This window comes from Chlorocebus sabaeus, chromosome 7 (assembly GCF_047675955.1).
Source record: "Chlorocebus sabaeus isolate Y175 chromosome 7, mChlSab1.0.hap1, whole genome shotgun sequence".
Lineage (NCBI taxonomy): Eukaryota > Metazoa > Chordata > Mammalia > Primates > Cercopithecidae > Chlorocebus > Chlorocebus sabaeus.
The window spans coordinates 13700256-13716661 of NC_132910.1; the positions used below are offsets into that span (position 1 = coordinate 13700256).

The following is a 16406-nucleotide window of genomic DNA, read 5'->3' on the forward strand; positions in this document are numbered from 1 at the left end:
TTTTTTTCTGTAAGAAAATGCAACTGTTTCAACACCATTTATTAAAATTTCACTTCACTCTTTTTCTTTTTTTTTTTTTTTTTGAGATGGAGTCTTGCACTGTTGCCCTGACTGGAGTGCAATGGCACGATCTCGATCTTGGCTCACTACAACCTCTGCCTCCAGGGTTCAAGCGATTCTTCTGCCTCAGCCTCCTGAATAGCTGGGATTACATGTGCCTGCCACCATGCGCGGCTAATGTTTTCTTTTCTTTTTTTTTTTTAGTATTTTTAGTAGGGATGGCGTTTCACCATGTTGGCCAGGCTGATCTCAAACTCCTTACCTCAGGTGAGGATCAGCCTTTCAAAGTGCTGGGATTACAGGTGTGAGCCACTACACCTGGCCAGCTTGTTTAATTTTATAGGCTCACAGCTGGAGGGGAATGTACCTCAGTATGAATTGTGTCTTGAGTCTTTCCTGTATCTGATTTAGATGAGACTGTGGACTTTTGAGTTGATGTTGGAACAAGTTGAGACTTTGGGGGCTACTGGGATAGAATGAATGTATTTTGCATGTAAGAGGACATGAATTTTGGGGGCTGGGGTGGAATGGTATGATTTGAATGTGTCCCCCAAAATTAGTAATCCCCAATGTAGCAGTGTTGAGAAGTGGTGATTAGGTGATTAGGTCATTAAGAGGTGATTAGGTCATGAGGTCTCTGCCCTCATGAATGGATTAATGTCATTATTGCAGAGTGGGGTTGTTGTCATGAGGATGGGTTTGTTTTAGAAGTGAGTTCAGCCCTCTCTTGTTGTCTCTCATTCACCTTCTCTAACTCACTTGAATTCTGCCATGGGATAACCTCAGCAAGAAGACCCTCACCTGATGTAGGCCCCTCAACCTTATACTTCCCAGTCTCCAGATGTATAAGAAATAAATCTCTGTTCTCTATAAATTACTCAAGTCTCAGGTATTCTTTTATCACAAAACAGACTTGGAACCAGTTTAACCATAATTTCTCCCTTTAAGTATAACTTTGCTATATCCAATGTGTATTTTGATATTGTAGCACTTTTACTGTCAACCAGTTCTAAAGATACCAGGCTGGGTGTGGTGACTTAACACCTGTAATCCCAGCACTTTGGGAGGCTGAGGTAGGGGGATCACTTGAGGTCAGGAGTTCGAGACCAGCTTGGCCAACATGTTGAAACCCTGACTCTACTTAAAAAATATAAAACTTAGCTGGGTGTGGTGGCTTGCACCTGTAATTGCAGCTACTCAGGAAGCTGTGGCATGAGAATCGCTTGAACCTGGGAGGCAGAGGTTGCAGTGAGCCAAGATGCACTCTAGCCTGGGTGACAGAGTGAGACTCTGTCTGAAAAAAGAAAGAAAAACTATAAATAAATATATCATCATTTCCATGATAATATTACTAAGAGTCAACTCCTATTTCATATAGATGAAAAATTATTCATTTTTTCAAGATTTTTAACTGACTTAATGATGGGTTATTTATTACAGAACTTGAATGGAAGCTAGCAGAAGTTGGAGCAATACAGACTGATTTGGAAGAAAACCCGCAAAAAGACATTGTAGATATGATGGTATCTTCAATTAGAAACACTTCTATTCATGATGAGAGTGATAGCTCCGACAGTGATAATGATACCAAATAGAGAGAAATATTCAGTAAATGGCTTTTAGTATATGTGTACTGAATGTTTTACTTATGACTGCTTTTATAATTAGGGATCAGAAAATTCATGAACAGATTTATTTTATTTTCATTTTTATATTAGAATTATGGCATATATGTCATTTAAAAAATTTTCAGGCATTTCAGAATATTCATTGCCTCTGAGAAAAATAGAATTTGGCAGCCAGGCATGGTGGCTCACGCCTGTAATCCCAGCACTTTGGGAGGCCAAAGTGGGCAGATCACCTGAGGTCGGGAGTTCGAGACCAGTCTGACCAACATGGAGAAACCCCGTCTCTACTAAAAATACAAAAATTAGCTGGGCATCGTGGCACATGCCTGTAATCTCAGCTACTCCGGAGACTGAGGCAGAGGAATCGCTTGAACCCAGGAGGCAGAGGTTGCGATGAGCCAAGATCGCGCCATTGCACTCTATGTTGGGCAACAAGAGTGAAACTCCATCTCAAACAAAACAAAAAACAAAACAAAACAGAATTTGTATTAAGCCCTTAGTATTTTTCTGTGGTTTATCCTTTTTCTAACTAACTCATGTTGGACAAAAACACAAATATTACAAGACCTTTCTTGCTTACTCACTTCCAAAGAGAACTACGAATGAAAGCAATGAAAGAAAACCATGAAATTGTATTTAAGTCAACACATTATAAAATCTAGAGACTTAAGTAAAAAGTTTTAAATTTATGACCATAAAGCTTTTTCTTAGAAATCTCTTACCTATTAAAACATTAACCACTTAATAGCATAATGCAATTAATAGATTTTGAAAAGCAAACTATCACAAGAACAGAAAACCAAACACCGCATGTTCTCACTCATAGGCGGGAACTGAACAATGAGATCACTTGGACTAGGGAAGGGGAACATCACACACTGGGGCCTATCATGGGGAGGGGAGCGGGGGAGGGATTGCATTGGGAGTTATACCTGAGGTAAATGACGAGTTGATGGGTGCAGCACACCAACATGGCACAAGTATACATATGTAACAAACCTGCACGTTATGCACATGTACCCTAGAACTTAAAGTATAATAATAATAAATAAATAAATAAATAAAAATATTTATAATTATTGCTTTCTCCTCAAGTTTATCTCATTAATTAATAAATAGTCCAACCAGCTGGTAATTTAGTAAGCTTTTACATTATTTAATAATCCATTTGCCATGCAAATATTAATAATATTTGCTTGCATATATATATATATGCATGCAAATTTACTCATGACTGTTAAATTTTTGTTCTAGGACTTCCCTAGAGAGGTTATACACATACATCCATCCTAAAATGTAACATCTGCTATGTAAAACTCATGTTTTTCTTCACCAGTGAGGAATTTTAAACTGTTAACGTCTTCAAAAGATATCTCTTTTGAAGATATGGTGTTTGATGGCATATGCACATAAACAGTTTTTCAATTCTTTTAGAGATATGAATTCCTAATAAAGAACATAACAATTAAAAAAATCTGTATTCATTGTTATTGTTCTGAGTAGTTACTATCAAGTTAGAAAATTACTGAGTATTCTCATTAATAGTTAAACTATAGAATCATTAGAACACTACACCATGTAAGTTTCTAAATCCTGAGCAGAGGTGAGAAAAATATATTGTAGGATGACCTATGTTTTAACAGTAATCACAGAAGAATTCATCATGAGAAAATATACATACATTAGTACACTGCAGAAGGCCTATAGGATGTTTCATCTTGGCATAATAATGAACATCACTTTTAGAGGAAAGGTTGGTAAATCCAGCATATAATAGTTCAGTAACAGATTTTTTTCTACTTTGTTTGTATTTGTGATCCATAATTCTCATTATGGATGTTCACTGATATTTGTGAGAGAATCTAGACTAGGCTTAAATGCCTAGATCACAAAAATAAATTGGTGAGAACTGAGGCAGTTGAAGATTGAGTCAAGAAAAGGCTCTTGCTATTTAGGGATCTTAGAGGCTACAGAGAACCATGAAGTGGAAGGAAAGTTAAATACACATTTGGGTAAGGTAATAAGAATTTATTTCACCAGGTAAAAATCAATTGATCTAATTCTGGGAAGGATTAGGAAAATTCTTCTGAGATAGTAAATATACATCTTGAGACTAGATGGAGGAAAGTTCAGAGAGGTCACACACAGTGGTCTTTATTATAGCATTACATACACATGTCAGAGAGGTAATTACCTAGTTTTATTTGTCCAATTCCTGAACCTTCCAGAAATGAATGGGTAAGTTAGTATTCAGGATAAAAACAGCTGTGGAAATGAAAGGAAGAGCCATCTTCTACAGTTACAATGTAACTCTAATGCCATCTAATGCATATAACCATATTTATCAAAATAACTTTCAGATACATTATTTTCCCCTCCAATTGAAACCAAATGCAGAAAGTCCCCTAAATGAAGTCTTTTAAAAAGTAAATACATATTTATCTGTTTTCTTTTTAAAGTTAAAATAACGAAATAATAATAGTATTTAGGAAAGGTTAAAAAAATATCTATTTCCCTTTGTCTTAACTCAGATCCACCAGGTGGCAGTAAGTTTTTACCCACAAACAGTTCTGAAGACTAACATTTGTAAAAATAATAAAAGTATATCATGTTAGAACTGGCTGCCTGTGATTCCGGCCCCGCTCTTTAGCAAAGTGCACGCACACATTCTTTTAGCAAGGACTGATTGATGCCTACCAACACAGGTCACTACTACTTCCATACACTGCTTCATGTATACATTCTCATTTGACTAGGGTAAAAATATTTGTCAGGATATGCAGAAATTATTTAATATGTAATATTGTTCCCCATTTTACTGAATGAATATTCAATGGGGTACAAAGTTTTTTTAATTGCCAATATTCAGTCATTTTTTGATCTATAAAAATTGATATTTTATCCTAATATTTTTGTCTATTCTTGCCAACTGTGCTCTATTGAATCTCCCTTCTCTATAGTGCCCTTTTTGTCAAAATGTGGTAAATGTGGTCCTAGAATCAGCAGGATTCCTAAGGAGCCTGTTAGAAATGCATAATCTCTGGCCCCATCGCAGACTAACTGAATCATAATTTTCATTTTAACGAGATCTCCAGGTGATATGCACATTAAAATTCAAGAAGCACTAGGCAACAAATCCTTTAAAGGCAACCTGAGCATCTTCTTTTACCCATTCCACAGTGTGGGTTATTAAGTCTGTCTAGTTGAACACTCCAGTGTCAGTTCCAAGCAAACATTCTCTGGCTGAACTTGTGACTTAAGGAACTCTGAAGATGAAAGGTGGGGTTTTTAACCAGTTTTTCTCTCTCCTTTTGAGGCAGGAGAATAAGGTCTAGAGGCAGGGAACCTAAGGCTCACGCCAACTTCCTAGAGCTAGATTGAAAGGAAAACTTTCCATGCCTAAGTAACAAAAGGACCAGAGGCTACTTTGCAAACCCCCACCTTTTGTGCCTGGCAGATGGGAAATTGGCTGTCCGCAATCAATCAGACTGATTGCCTGCTGAGGGTTCTTTTGCAACTTTGTAACTTCACCTCAGCCTCTGATTGGTGCAAGCCACCACTTCATAAAATGAAGTGGCCAATAGGAAGCCTCTAGTGGGTATTTGGCCCGGAGAAGATTCTGAGCCACTGCTTATGCCTGCTCCCACACTGTGAAGTGTACTTTCATTTTCAATAAATCCCTGCTTTCGTTCTTTAGTTGCTTTATTCTGTCTTTACTTTGCTGGGCGTTTTGTCCAATTCTTTGTTCAAAACACCAAGAACTTGGACACCTTGCAGTCAAGACCCTCTACCAGTAACACTTTCAGGCCCTATCCCTCTTCTGTTGGGGACTGGGAGAGAGAACAGGGATGAAAGGGATAAATTTCCCTTAACTGTACAATGAATACTGCATCCAAATTGTTCACTCTTTAATGGGGCACATTGAGTTCTCCTAGAAACTCTGAAACAGCTTCCCAACTGCACAGTCCCTTGATTGACATGAGAGATGGACCAGTCTTAGCTCTATCTCTGCTAACTCTCTTAGTTTCCTCTCCTAGAAGTAAATCCAGCCTCTTGCTACTAGAATTTCCTTCCCCCTTGGGTGTCAAGATGGTTCAAATCTGAACAGCATTTTCCACACAGCATCAATTGACACATGAGAAACTTACACATCCATGGTATCCTTGCTACACCACATGGTAGATGTTGTAGATTGCTTTATTTCAGCCTACTCCCTGGCCAGCTATTTCTCCAACTATTTTCCTGTTTCATGTAGGTACAAGGCAATATCAGCAAGTTTGATAGTGAATCAGATGCCACTCTCCCTCCCTCACAGTCACCTGATTCTGCTGGAGTCTTGTTCACTTGGGGTAGGGTAAGGCATAAAAAGGAAAGGAAAAACCACAGTACACACCAATAACCTGGCTTCAGTGATTCTCTCAGGTGTTTTTCCCTCTTGCCAAGTGTTGGGCTTATATGGTCTGAGAGTAGAGAGTTGGAGGTTTTGGCTATGGTAGATCCCTTTTTGTCCAACTTTTATCCTTGGGTGAAGGAGTGGGTATCTGACCCCAAATGTCGGCAGCTCTTTAGAAGGTGAGGTACTTCATGCACTTGTTCCTTATTTTAGATTTCAGTCAGCATCTTCTTATACAGGTATTAGCTGCACTTATTAGTGTTACATATTCTTGTTGGTTCTCAAGTATTCAATCACTAGAATAGTATTAGTCACATCATATTTCACCGACTGATTTTAGTTTGTTTCTCCTTTGTACTGTTGAGAGGTGAAGCCAGCTGGGCTTCTGGGTTGGGTGGGGACTTGGAGAACTCTTGTGTCTAGCTAAAGGATTGTAAATGCACCAATCAGCGCTCTGTGTCTAGCTAAAGGATTGTAAACGCACCAGTCAGCACTCTGTAAAAATGCACCAATCAGCACTCTGTGTCAAGTTAAAGGATTGTAAATGCACCAATCAGTACTCTGTAAAATAGACCAATCAGTGTTCTGTAAAATGGACCAATCAGCAGGATGTGGGCAGGGCCAAACAAGGGAATAAAAGCTGGTCACCTAAGCCAGCAGCAGCAACCCGCTTGGGCCCCCTTCCACACTGTGGAAGCTTTGTTCTTTCACTCTTAACAATAAATCTTGGTGCTGCTCACTCTTTGGGTCCGCATTACCTTTATGAGCTGTAACACTCACTGCGAGGGTCTGCAGCTTCATTCCTGAAGTCAGCAAGACCACAAACCCACCAGGAGAAACAAACAACTCCGGACGCGCCACCTTTAAGAGCTGTAACACTCACTGGGAACGTCTGTGGCTTCACTCCTGAAGTCAGTGAGACCACAAACCCACCGGAAGGAAGAAACTCCGGACACATCTGAACATCGGAAAGAACAAACTCCAGACACACCATCTTTAAGAGCTATAACACTCACCACGAGGGTCCGCGGCTTCATTCTGGAAGTCAGTGAGACCAAGAACCCACCAGAAGGAATAAATTCCGGACACACTTTCATGCACATTACTAAGGCTACCCCTTGACAATAATCTGCCTACAGTCATAATTTAGGATAAAGATAATCCTAAAAATCTTCTTTCTGGCATTTCATTCACTCATTAAATCATTTATTCACCTCAGGCCTTGGTGGTTTTGTTTTGTTTGTTTGAGACTGACTTGCTCTGTCACCCAGGCTGGAGTGCAGCAGCACGAATTGGGCTCATTGCAGACTCTGCCTCCCAGGTTCAAGTGATTTTCCTGCCACAGTCTCCCAGGTGGCTAGGACTACAGACATGCACCACCACATCCGGCTAATTATTTTGTATTTTTAGTAGAGACAGGGCTTCACCATGTTGGCCAGGCTGGTATCAAACTCCTGACCTCAAGTGATCTGCCTTCCTTGGCCTCCCAAAGTCCTGGGATTACAGGCGTCAGCCACCACACCCAACCTGGTTTTTATTTTTAAATTTTAATTAATTTATTTTAGTGATGGGGTCTTGCTATGTTGCCTTAACTCCTGAGCTCGAGCAATCCTCGAGCTTTCAATACCTGAGGTGAGCTGTACCCAGCTCACCTCAGGTGTTGAAATGGATGCTACACATACAGTGAGTGGCAAAGAAAATACATGGTTCTTGCTCTTCTGGAGTTTACCTTGTGGTGGTAGGGAAAATAGTTAATAAGAAAACAAATATCATATATACATATAACTAATATATACATAATTTAAACTTATAAGTATTATGGGGGAAACTGGACACAATAGAAGAGAATAACTTTGCATATTATTGGTGGTGGGAGGGCAGGTGGGATGTTGGCAGGAGACCTCCTTAAATAGGGTAGTTAGATCTTTGAGATGTGATGATTGAGAAGGAGCCAGCCATGAGAAAAGGTAGGAGGGGTCCAGTCAAGGGCACAGCATGCCTGAAAGCCTGAGAGCAGAGAGAAATTAGCAAGGAAATGAAAGGCAGTTTCTCAGTTGGAGAGTTACAGGAAAAGGAAAAAAATGGTAAGACATGAGGTTGGAGAGGTTGGAGGGGCCAAATCAAACAGGTTATTGTGACCATAATTAGGAATTTGTATGTAATGGGAAATGATAAAAGGGGTTTTAGAAGAAAATAACGTGACTTCATTTATATTTTCAAAATAATTTGGCTGCTCTGTGGAGAATAGATTGAAGGGAGCATCCAAGATATTTGTGATACAGAAGAAAAGACATCAGGTAGATAACTGGACAGTGTGTATAGAGCCCAGGGGAGAACTAAAGGCTGGAATTAAAAAATCTGTGAGTCATTTCAACTATTCCTAGGGTTCCAACAAGAAATTGTAAAGATTTACAACCTTTAAAGATCACCACCTAACCTTTATGTAGCAGTTTATCTTTGATCATCACAGTTCTCTGAAATGCCTATTCTTGTAACTTTACAGATAAGTACCTGAAGCTCAGAGGAATTACTTGATTTGCTCACTATCTCTCAGCATTAGTCAGAATTTAAGCCAAGAGTTTTGACCACAAAGTCTATAATACTACCTCAAGTATGAGGCAGGATTTTGTAGTTCTATTTTAAAGGGATTAGAAAGAATATGAGTAACTGAATAAACTATGCAAGCTTTAAAAAAATACTTAACCTTATATTCCGTATTAAGCATATCTTAAAGCTTCCTGCTCTCCAATTCACCTTAAAGCATGGTAGTAAAACTAGGAATGTCAATGAATGGATGAGTTACTATGAAAGAACAGATATGACTTTGTGACTGACAGAGTGACATAGGAGTTAGGGCAAGAATTAGAGCAAAAGAGATATGCAAATTACCCAAAAAGGAACATCATTGACAAGAATAGCCAACATTTCTATGGGATTTCTTATGTACCAGATAAAAGTACACACACACAGACACACACACACACAGTCTCAGTTATGTTATGAGATAGGATTGTAATTATCCCATTTTACAGATGAGGAAATTAAAGAACAGAGAAATAACTTGCTTAAAGTCATGCAGATATTAGTTGTGAAGCTATGATTTAAATGCAGGCAGTTTAGATCCTGATTCTGTACTCTTAACCACTATGATACATTGCCTACCAACTGGGGGAAATCAGTTGACAGAGGAGTTGAGAAAATAATCAGTTTAAATGATAGCAAGGTTCACAAGAAGGAGTGAACAGAGTATCTGAAATTATGTTTAAGGTTATGGAATATAAATTTAGGATCTATGAAACTATGAGGCAGGATTTTTGTTTTATGAAAATGTGGGATCTGGAAGTTGGAAAAGCTATTGGAAATATCCAATATAGGCTCGGTACACTGGCTTGCACCTGTAATCCCACCACTTTTGGTGGCTGAGGCGGGTGGATCACTTGAGGCCAGGAGTTCAAGACCAGCCTGGCCAACATGGTGGCACCCCATCTCTACTAAAAATACAAAAATTAGCTGGGCGTGGTGGTGGGAGTCTGTAATCACAGCTACTTGGAAGGCTGAGGCAGAAGAATTCCTTGAACCTGGGAGGCAGAGGTTGCAGTGAGCTGAGATCATGCCACTGTACTCCAGATGGGCAACATAGCAAGACTCTGTCTCAAAACAAACAAAAAACACATCTAGTACATTTTTTCTTTTCTTGGAGAGAATCTGGGAGAAAGGAGAAGCTGTAAACTGAACCATGGGAAATGTTCAGGCAGTGAGAGAGGACTGAGCAGAAAAACGGGGGATTATCAACAGGTCTTGGTAAATAATTAAATACAATGAGAGAGAGAGGAGTCAAAGATGGACATGGTTTGATCTTGGTGACTGAGAGGACAATGAAATCAGTAAAAAGGGCAAAGGTATTTTTGAAGATAATACGTTCTAGATGACGGGGACTATAAGGAGGGATCAGTGTCTCTAGAATAAAATTCGGTGAAACCCCGTCTCTACTAAAAAATACAAAAATCTAGCCGGGCGAGGTGGCGGGCGCCTGTAGTCCCAGCTACTCGGGAGGCTGAGGCAGGAGAATGGCGTGAACCCGGGAGGCGGAGCTTGCAGTGAGCTGAGATCCGGCCACTGCACTCCAGCCTGGGCGACAGAGCGAAACTCCGCCTCAAAAAAAAAAAAAAAAAAAAAAAAAAAAAAATTCAAAAATCCATCCTAGGGAAAGCATTCAAACCCTCTCTTATCTGGCTGCAACCTAACTTATCAGTATTATTAACTTTGCCTCCTGTCTTCCTACCTACCTCTTGTCAGTCAGGACTCTTGATTGCATGTAAAAGAAAACCTCTCATTGGTTTAAGCAATAAAACAGATGCAAGAATTTACTGACTGGTTTAATGAAATTTCCAGAGGAATCTAGTCGACATTTGTTTCAGGGCCTCAAACGTGTGTTTAGGCCAAACCTCTGTCTTCAAATCTATTTTCCACGTTGCTTTCTTTCTCAGAATTCACGTGTGGAAAGACGGCTCCAGGTTTCCATTCTCCCAGATTTAAACCCACTGGTAAAGAGGTAAAACCTTTCTTAGGAACTGTAGTTTGCAACAGAGGATTAAACTCAAATATGCTTTCCCCGTGTGTCCTGCTCAGACCATGTGGACTGAGAGTGGATAAATGATAGTTCTTCAAAGGAAATTATCAGAATAGGGAATGAATGCTGAACAGGCAAAAATGTCGACCAAAATATCTTCTGTTATATGATGGGGTCAATTAACAAATCATGTTTTCCCACTCCTGAAAGAAAAATCCTTAGGTGAAGGATCAAGTATCTGAATAAGTGCTTCAGTTTGATGTTCTTTTGCCCCGAGCATACAGCAAGAACTGAAAATGTTTACTGAGGTGAATGTTACTTTAAAGGGAGGATTTTATAGCCAAAAAAGTAAAGTGTATTTTTTGAAACAAGAAGATGGCTTTTTATTTCAAATCCAAATGATATTCATTAAAACATAGGAATTACTGGGAATTAAGATTGTAAAGATCTCTTCTCCAATAGAAGCACTGAAAAGTGCTTTCCCCTGTGGACCAAGAGTGCCTTAAAGCATCAAGGGAAGTCATTTCCCGAAGATACGTAGTAGTCACACGTTGTTGCAACGAGGAAATCCATGCAAATTAGGGCCCTGGTTTATTTCTGATGCTTCATTCCCCATCTTCCATCATACTGTCACTTGGTTTTTGTAAAAGGCAGGGGGAAAATCTCCAAATGAGCAAATAAATCCCGACGTCCTTTCGCTTCCCTCCTCCGGCCGAGGGCGCATGCCTTGTCTCCCCAAACCCACCCACCAATAAGAAGCAACCCAAGCCTCGCTCCTCCAGATGGGAGAGGATGTCACTGGCGGTCCAGGCGCCTCTTCAACTCTTCACTCCCAGCACCAGGAGAGGAAACGCGAGTAATGCCACTGGGGGAAAAAGTCTCCTGCCAACACCCGAAAAATCTAACCTGGCGTCTGCAGTGTTTTGCTTTGGAAGGGAGAGCGGGTTCCCTTTCTGGCCTCCGGATCCCTCATCCGGCAGGAAGCTCTTCCTCCTCCTCCTCGCCCCCGGCACACGGGGGGAAAGCCAAAGATCCTCCAGGACCTAAGGCTAGCGCTCCGCTGGCCGGCCGCGCCCTCCACCCGACCAGGCCCCGCCTCCCCGGCTTTCTAGTAACCGGCGCCCTTCCCGGCCCGGGCAGGGAACTGGGCGCCTGCAGAGCCAGGTTTCGGCCCAAGGGAGCGGGAGTCTTTTCGGGCGTCCGGGATCCCTGGCGCGGCTCCGTGCTGCCTAACCGGGCAAGTCGCATGCGCACCGAGCCGCGCCGGGAAAAGGGAGAGTGAGGGGAGGGGCGAGCGCAGAGCCTCCGCCGGCCGTCGGAGCCCGCGGGGTAGCTGACGACGCATGCGCCGGGAGGGGGCGCAATCACTGACTCGGCTTGCGGCTGCCGTTTTAAAAAAGGAAACCCCGGAGAGCGAGAGCGCGAAGGAAATCTGGCCGCCGCCGTGAGCGCTCCCGGTGAGTGGCGCCCGCCCGGTGGGCCCAGGGCCTGCCGTCCACCGGTTGGCTTCCTCGGCGGCGCATGCGCGCTCCCGGTCGGTGGAGGAAGGGAAGGGAAGGGAGGGGGAGGAGGAGCTGGCCACAGTAGCGGCGAATTTTTGGGGGGGTGGGTGGGGGGCGCCACTCACAGCCCCAGGTGCTGCTGGAGGTGGGAGCCGCGGCGCCTCCTGGACACGGGCAGAGCAGTGGTTCCAAGCCACCGCAGCGGGAGACCTGGGTGGGGGAGGGAAGAAGCCGGAGCCGCCGCAAGCCACACGGTGAGGGCGCGGGGAGGGGGAGGGAGCGGGGGGCGGCGTGTGTGGGGCCGGGGGGCGGCGGCCAAGGGTGGGGAAGGCGGGAGCTGAAGCCCAAGTTTGGCGTCTTGTTCTAGTGTGTCTTTTCCCTGGACTTGGGGCGGAGGCCCGCCCTGCCTGAGAGGCCCTCTGGGGCAGCTGGGGTTACCTGCGGGGCAGGGGCGGGAGTGGGGTGCACAGCGGGGCCGGGTGGCTTGAGGGCGCCCGGAGCTGCTGCTGATTCCAGCAACTGGGAGGCGGGGAAAGCCGGGGACTGGGTGCCGAGAGCGCTTTCGCTGGGGACCCGCTAGGCCTTGTGACCCACTTTATTCCTGTCACCACTCGGGCACGTTTGGAGCAGCGCCCAATGGGGCGCCGGGGCGGCCAGCTCCTCCGGGGAACCCCCGCCCTCCCGGCGCCCGGCCCGCGTGCCGCGGTCCGCAGTCCGAGCGGCCGCCGTTGCCGCCCGCGGGCTGGTTCCGTAAGTGGTCGTGGTTCCGGGGTTCCGTCCCTGGGCAGCGCGCGGCTCTTAGTGTCTGACTCTGGCGACCGCGCGCGGGTTCGAGGGTTGGCGGCGAGGCGCTCGGTTTCTCTTCTTTCCTCCACCCGCGCTTCCCGTTCCCGGTCACCCTCGCTGGCGTTTGTAGATTGCTTTTCGCCAGTGAAGCCGGGTTTTCTGGAGTTGGCTCTGGCCCTTGGAGTGTAATTTCCTACACGCAGCGCCGCAGAGTTTATATTCTTTGAAAGTGTTTGTTGCTTTGTAGAAGTCCTCTTGTTGACGGTAGGTGAGCCTAATTCTGCAAGATAAAAGCCTCAGTCTCTGACCTGAGAGATGAAAGATCAAATCGGGTTGTGGTTTCCTGCTATTAGAATGCCATGCTATTAGACTTTAAGGCTTTCTAGTCTTCTTTAAAAAATAAAAAAAAAAAAAAAAAATTGCAGTGGAAGATAAAGCACAAGAAGTAAAGAAACTTTTACAGTCGTTGTTGATTTGACTATAACACTGAACCCCTCAAATGAAAGGTAATTTTACTTTGAAGATTGCATTCTGATTTGTAGCTTTAAGCGATTAGAGGAGAAAATTGTGCAATATTCCTCTCTACCTGTTTGAAAATAAACATTCTTAAAAGGATGTAGTTTAGATAATGAGTTGCTTTCTCTGAAACGTATCCCTTGGGGACATCGCAAATCTGGTTGGTTTTCAAATCTTGGGAGAAGGAAATTAATTCCGGTGTTAAGTAGTTGGCTGAACAGAATGTCTTAAAAGGTTAGCCTGTAGCATTAGGAGAAATACCTAATGTAAATGATGAGATAATGGGTGCAGCACACCGACATGGCACATGTATACATATGTAACAAACCTGCAGGTTGTGCATATGTACCCTAGAACTTAAAGTGTAATAATAATAAAAAGAAGTAAAAAAAAGGTTAGCCTGGAGAAAGCAGACTGAAAATGTTCTAAAGCTAGGCATAATCAGTTATGAAAAAAGAATAAGGGAGCTTTCTGCGTACTAACAGGGAAAGATCACAAAAATTTGTTATGAAGTGAAAAAAGCAAGGTCTAAGTAGTATATTGTGAATAGCGTGTTATGTCTTAAGGGCGAGGTATAATAATACAAATTTATGTTTGGTCTTTATATAAAGAAATTCTGGGAGGATTTAGAAAACTAGTAGTAATAGAGGAGGGTGAGAAATAGTGTCTGAGGGAATGGTGGGAAATGAGATGTATTATGTGTATGTCTTCATGTTTTCAAATTTTTGTGTATATTGTGGACTCATAAACTGGGTTAAACAAAAATCCTCCTCTCCCAAATAATTTATGTGATTTTTGTTGCCTAATTTATGGTGATTTGAGTCATTTTCAATATGATTGCTTTTAATATTTTTTAGGAAAATCAACTAAAAAGAAAGTTTGGGATACATTTTATGACTATTTACACTTTATTTTTTAAGATTGCAGAGGTCACAGGCATTTATCTTTTAAAGATGTTTAGTTATATTTTGCCTTGCTAAAATGTATAATGACTGTTTACATTTGGCATTATGGCTAGATTATGCTGCTTTCAGAGTGTAGTTTGTGTTTCCCCCTCCTCTTTTTTTCAGGAGTCATAAGTGGATAAAATTTTACTTAATCCCAAAGTTTCATGACAAACAATTGTGAGGAGTATGTGAACATTCCCTTAAAGTGCTAGTAAACTTGATTGTCCAGGTTGGTTTGCTTTTCAGATTCGGAAACTTTTCTTTCTTTTGAGGAAATCAAACATGAACCCTGGTGAAATGTAAATTGGGGTGTGTGTGTGTGTGTGTGTGTCTGGTTGTTTCTCATGAAAAAAGAGACAGTGTACCAAATGAACATTTTTTTAGGACTGTGAATTGTTGCAAACCTTTTTAATGAGGTTAAGACTGCACAGGCAGCTGTTAGATGGACCCTCAAACTCCCCCTGGTGACTAACATTGTGTAATCAAAGTAGTGAATAGTGAGTAATGGGTTACAGTTGCTGTGAGCATTTTTGTAATATTACCAGTATTCCTTTTTATTTTGTAGGATAGGATACTTGTATTATTTCTGTTTGATATGTAGGTTTTTCTGATTGACTTCTGCAAAGTGGCACTTATTTTTCTTTTTTTTCTTTTTTTTGATACAGAGTCTCACTCTGTCACTAGGCCGGAGTGCAGTAGCGCAATCTCAGCTCACTGCAACCTCCGCTTCCTGGGTTGAAGTGATTTTCCTGCCTCAGCCTCCTGAATAGCCGGGACTCTTATTTTTAACATTACAGAAGTAAATTGACACTCATAAAAAGTTAAAACAATGGTGTATATATAATAAGTGACAACCCCTTTACATCCACTTCTAGCTCACATTCCTCCCCAGAGGAATCTGCGGAGCCCAGCTACTCATACCTTGACTGAAGGGTGTCACTGTTAGCACCACTGTATGATCTTCTAGATATTTTTCTGTGCATTAGCAAATATGTCCTTTTCAGTCTCGAAAACAGAATCGTTTTGAATGATCATCTGCTTTGTCATTTTGCCTCTAGTATGGGCTCTGTTATTACCTGCAGGACAGGGACATGACTTGGAGCCTGTGAGAAAGCTTAACATGTGATATAGACTGTAGGTCATACTCATTTTTTCACTAGTGAGGGGCCAGTTGTTATGGAGGCATTTGCAGAGTTTGCAGGGAGGTCATACTGATGTAAATTTTATCTGGTATAGATTGAATTTACTGTAAACTTTGAGAGGCTGAGGTGGGAGAATGGCTTGAGCCCAGGAATTCAGGACCAGCCTGGACAACATAGTGAGACCTCTTTGCTACAACATGTTTTTTAAAAAAATAGCCAGATGGGGTGGTGCGCACCGTAATTCCAGCTAATTGGGAGGCTGAGGTGGGAGGATTACTTGAACCCAGAAGTTCTAAAAGAGCAGCCTGGGTGACAGAGTTGACACCCTTTTTTTAAACAAAACAAAACCCAAGAAGTACTTGGATTACATGAATTTTATAGGACTCTTCAGAATCCAAGTTTTAGGGTTTTCTTTGGCTTTTGACTTGAGCAATAGCGTATGGGTTAAACTTTGATTTGTTTTTCCTTCTGTACTTGCTTGCAGACTCCTACGAAAGCCTCCTAGATTACACCAGCCTCTTGAGCTTCTCTGAAGTAAACCTAAGCAGACTCTCCTTAGCTAAGGGACACTGTTACTGACTTGGATAAAATTTAGCTTTTGAAGGGAAAAGGAGAGAAGAGGCTCTTTGGTCTGGCTTTTGCTTAACTGACAGCAAACAACTAATATGCACTACTCTCTCCTCCATCCATCCCTCTGGTTCTCTAATAGTTCCAGAGGGTTGTTTGTTTTAAACCAGGTTACAAAGAATTACCAAACCTTAATTCTTTTTAGCTGATAGAGTTTGCAAAAAGTTCAGAGTATTGATAAAGACTGTTTACTATGGGAGATACCTAGAAAGATGCAGTATAATTGACCCTGCCT

At 42.1% G+C, this 16406-nt stretch overlaps 2 protein-coding genes across 14 annotated transcripts in view; both read left to right on the plus strand.

Moving 5' to 3' along the window:
- The window catches only part of PDCL2 (phosducin like 2), a 34898-nt gene extending 33205 nt beyond the window's left edge, over positions 1-1693 (plus strand). Inside the window, exon 6 of the mRNA XM_007998671.3 lies at positions 1501-1693. Coding sequence (XP_007996862.3) covers positions 1501-1655 — 155 coding nt within the window. The 3' untranslated portion in view covers positions 1656-1693. The remainder of the gene's footprint in view (positions 1-1500) is intronic.
- Positions 1694-12001: 10308 nt separating this feature from the next.
- Positions 12002-16406, plus strand: part of CLOCK (clock circadian regulator) — a 119262-nt gene continuing 114857 nt past the window's right edge. For 9 of the 13 annotated variants that reach the window (XM_073017365.1, XM_037989425.2, XM_037989428.2 and 6 more), the window contains exon 1: positions 12002-12108. The gene's annotated coding sequence lies outside the window, so the exon portion shown is untranslated. Of the gene's footprint in view, positions 12109-12284; positions 12408-12673; positions 13204-16406 lie in introns of those variants that run through there. The other 4 variants (XM_007998677.3, XM_007998673.3, XM_073017364.1 and 1 more) reach the window with 4 other exon arrangements.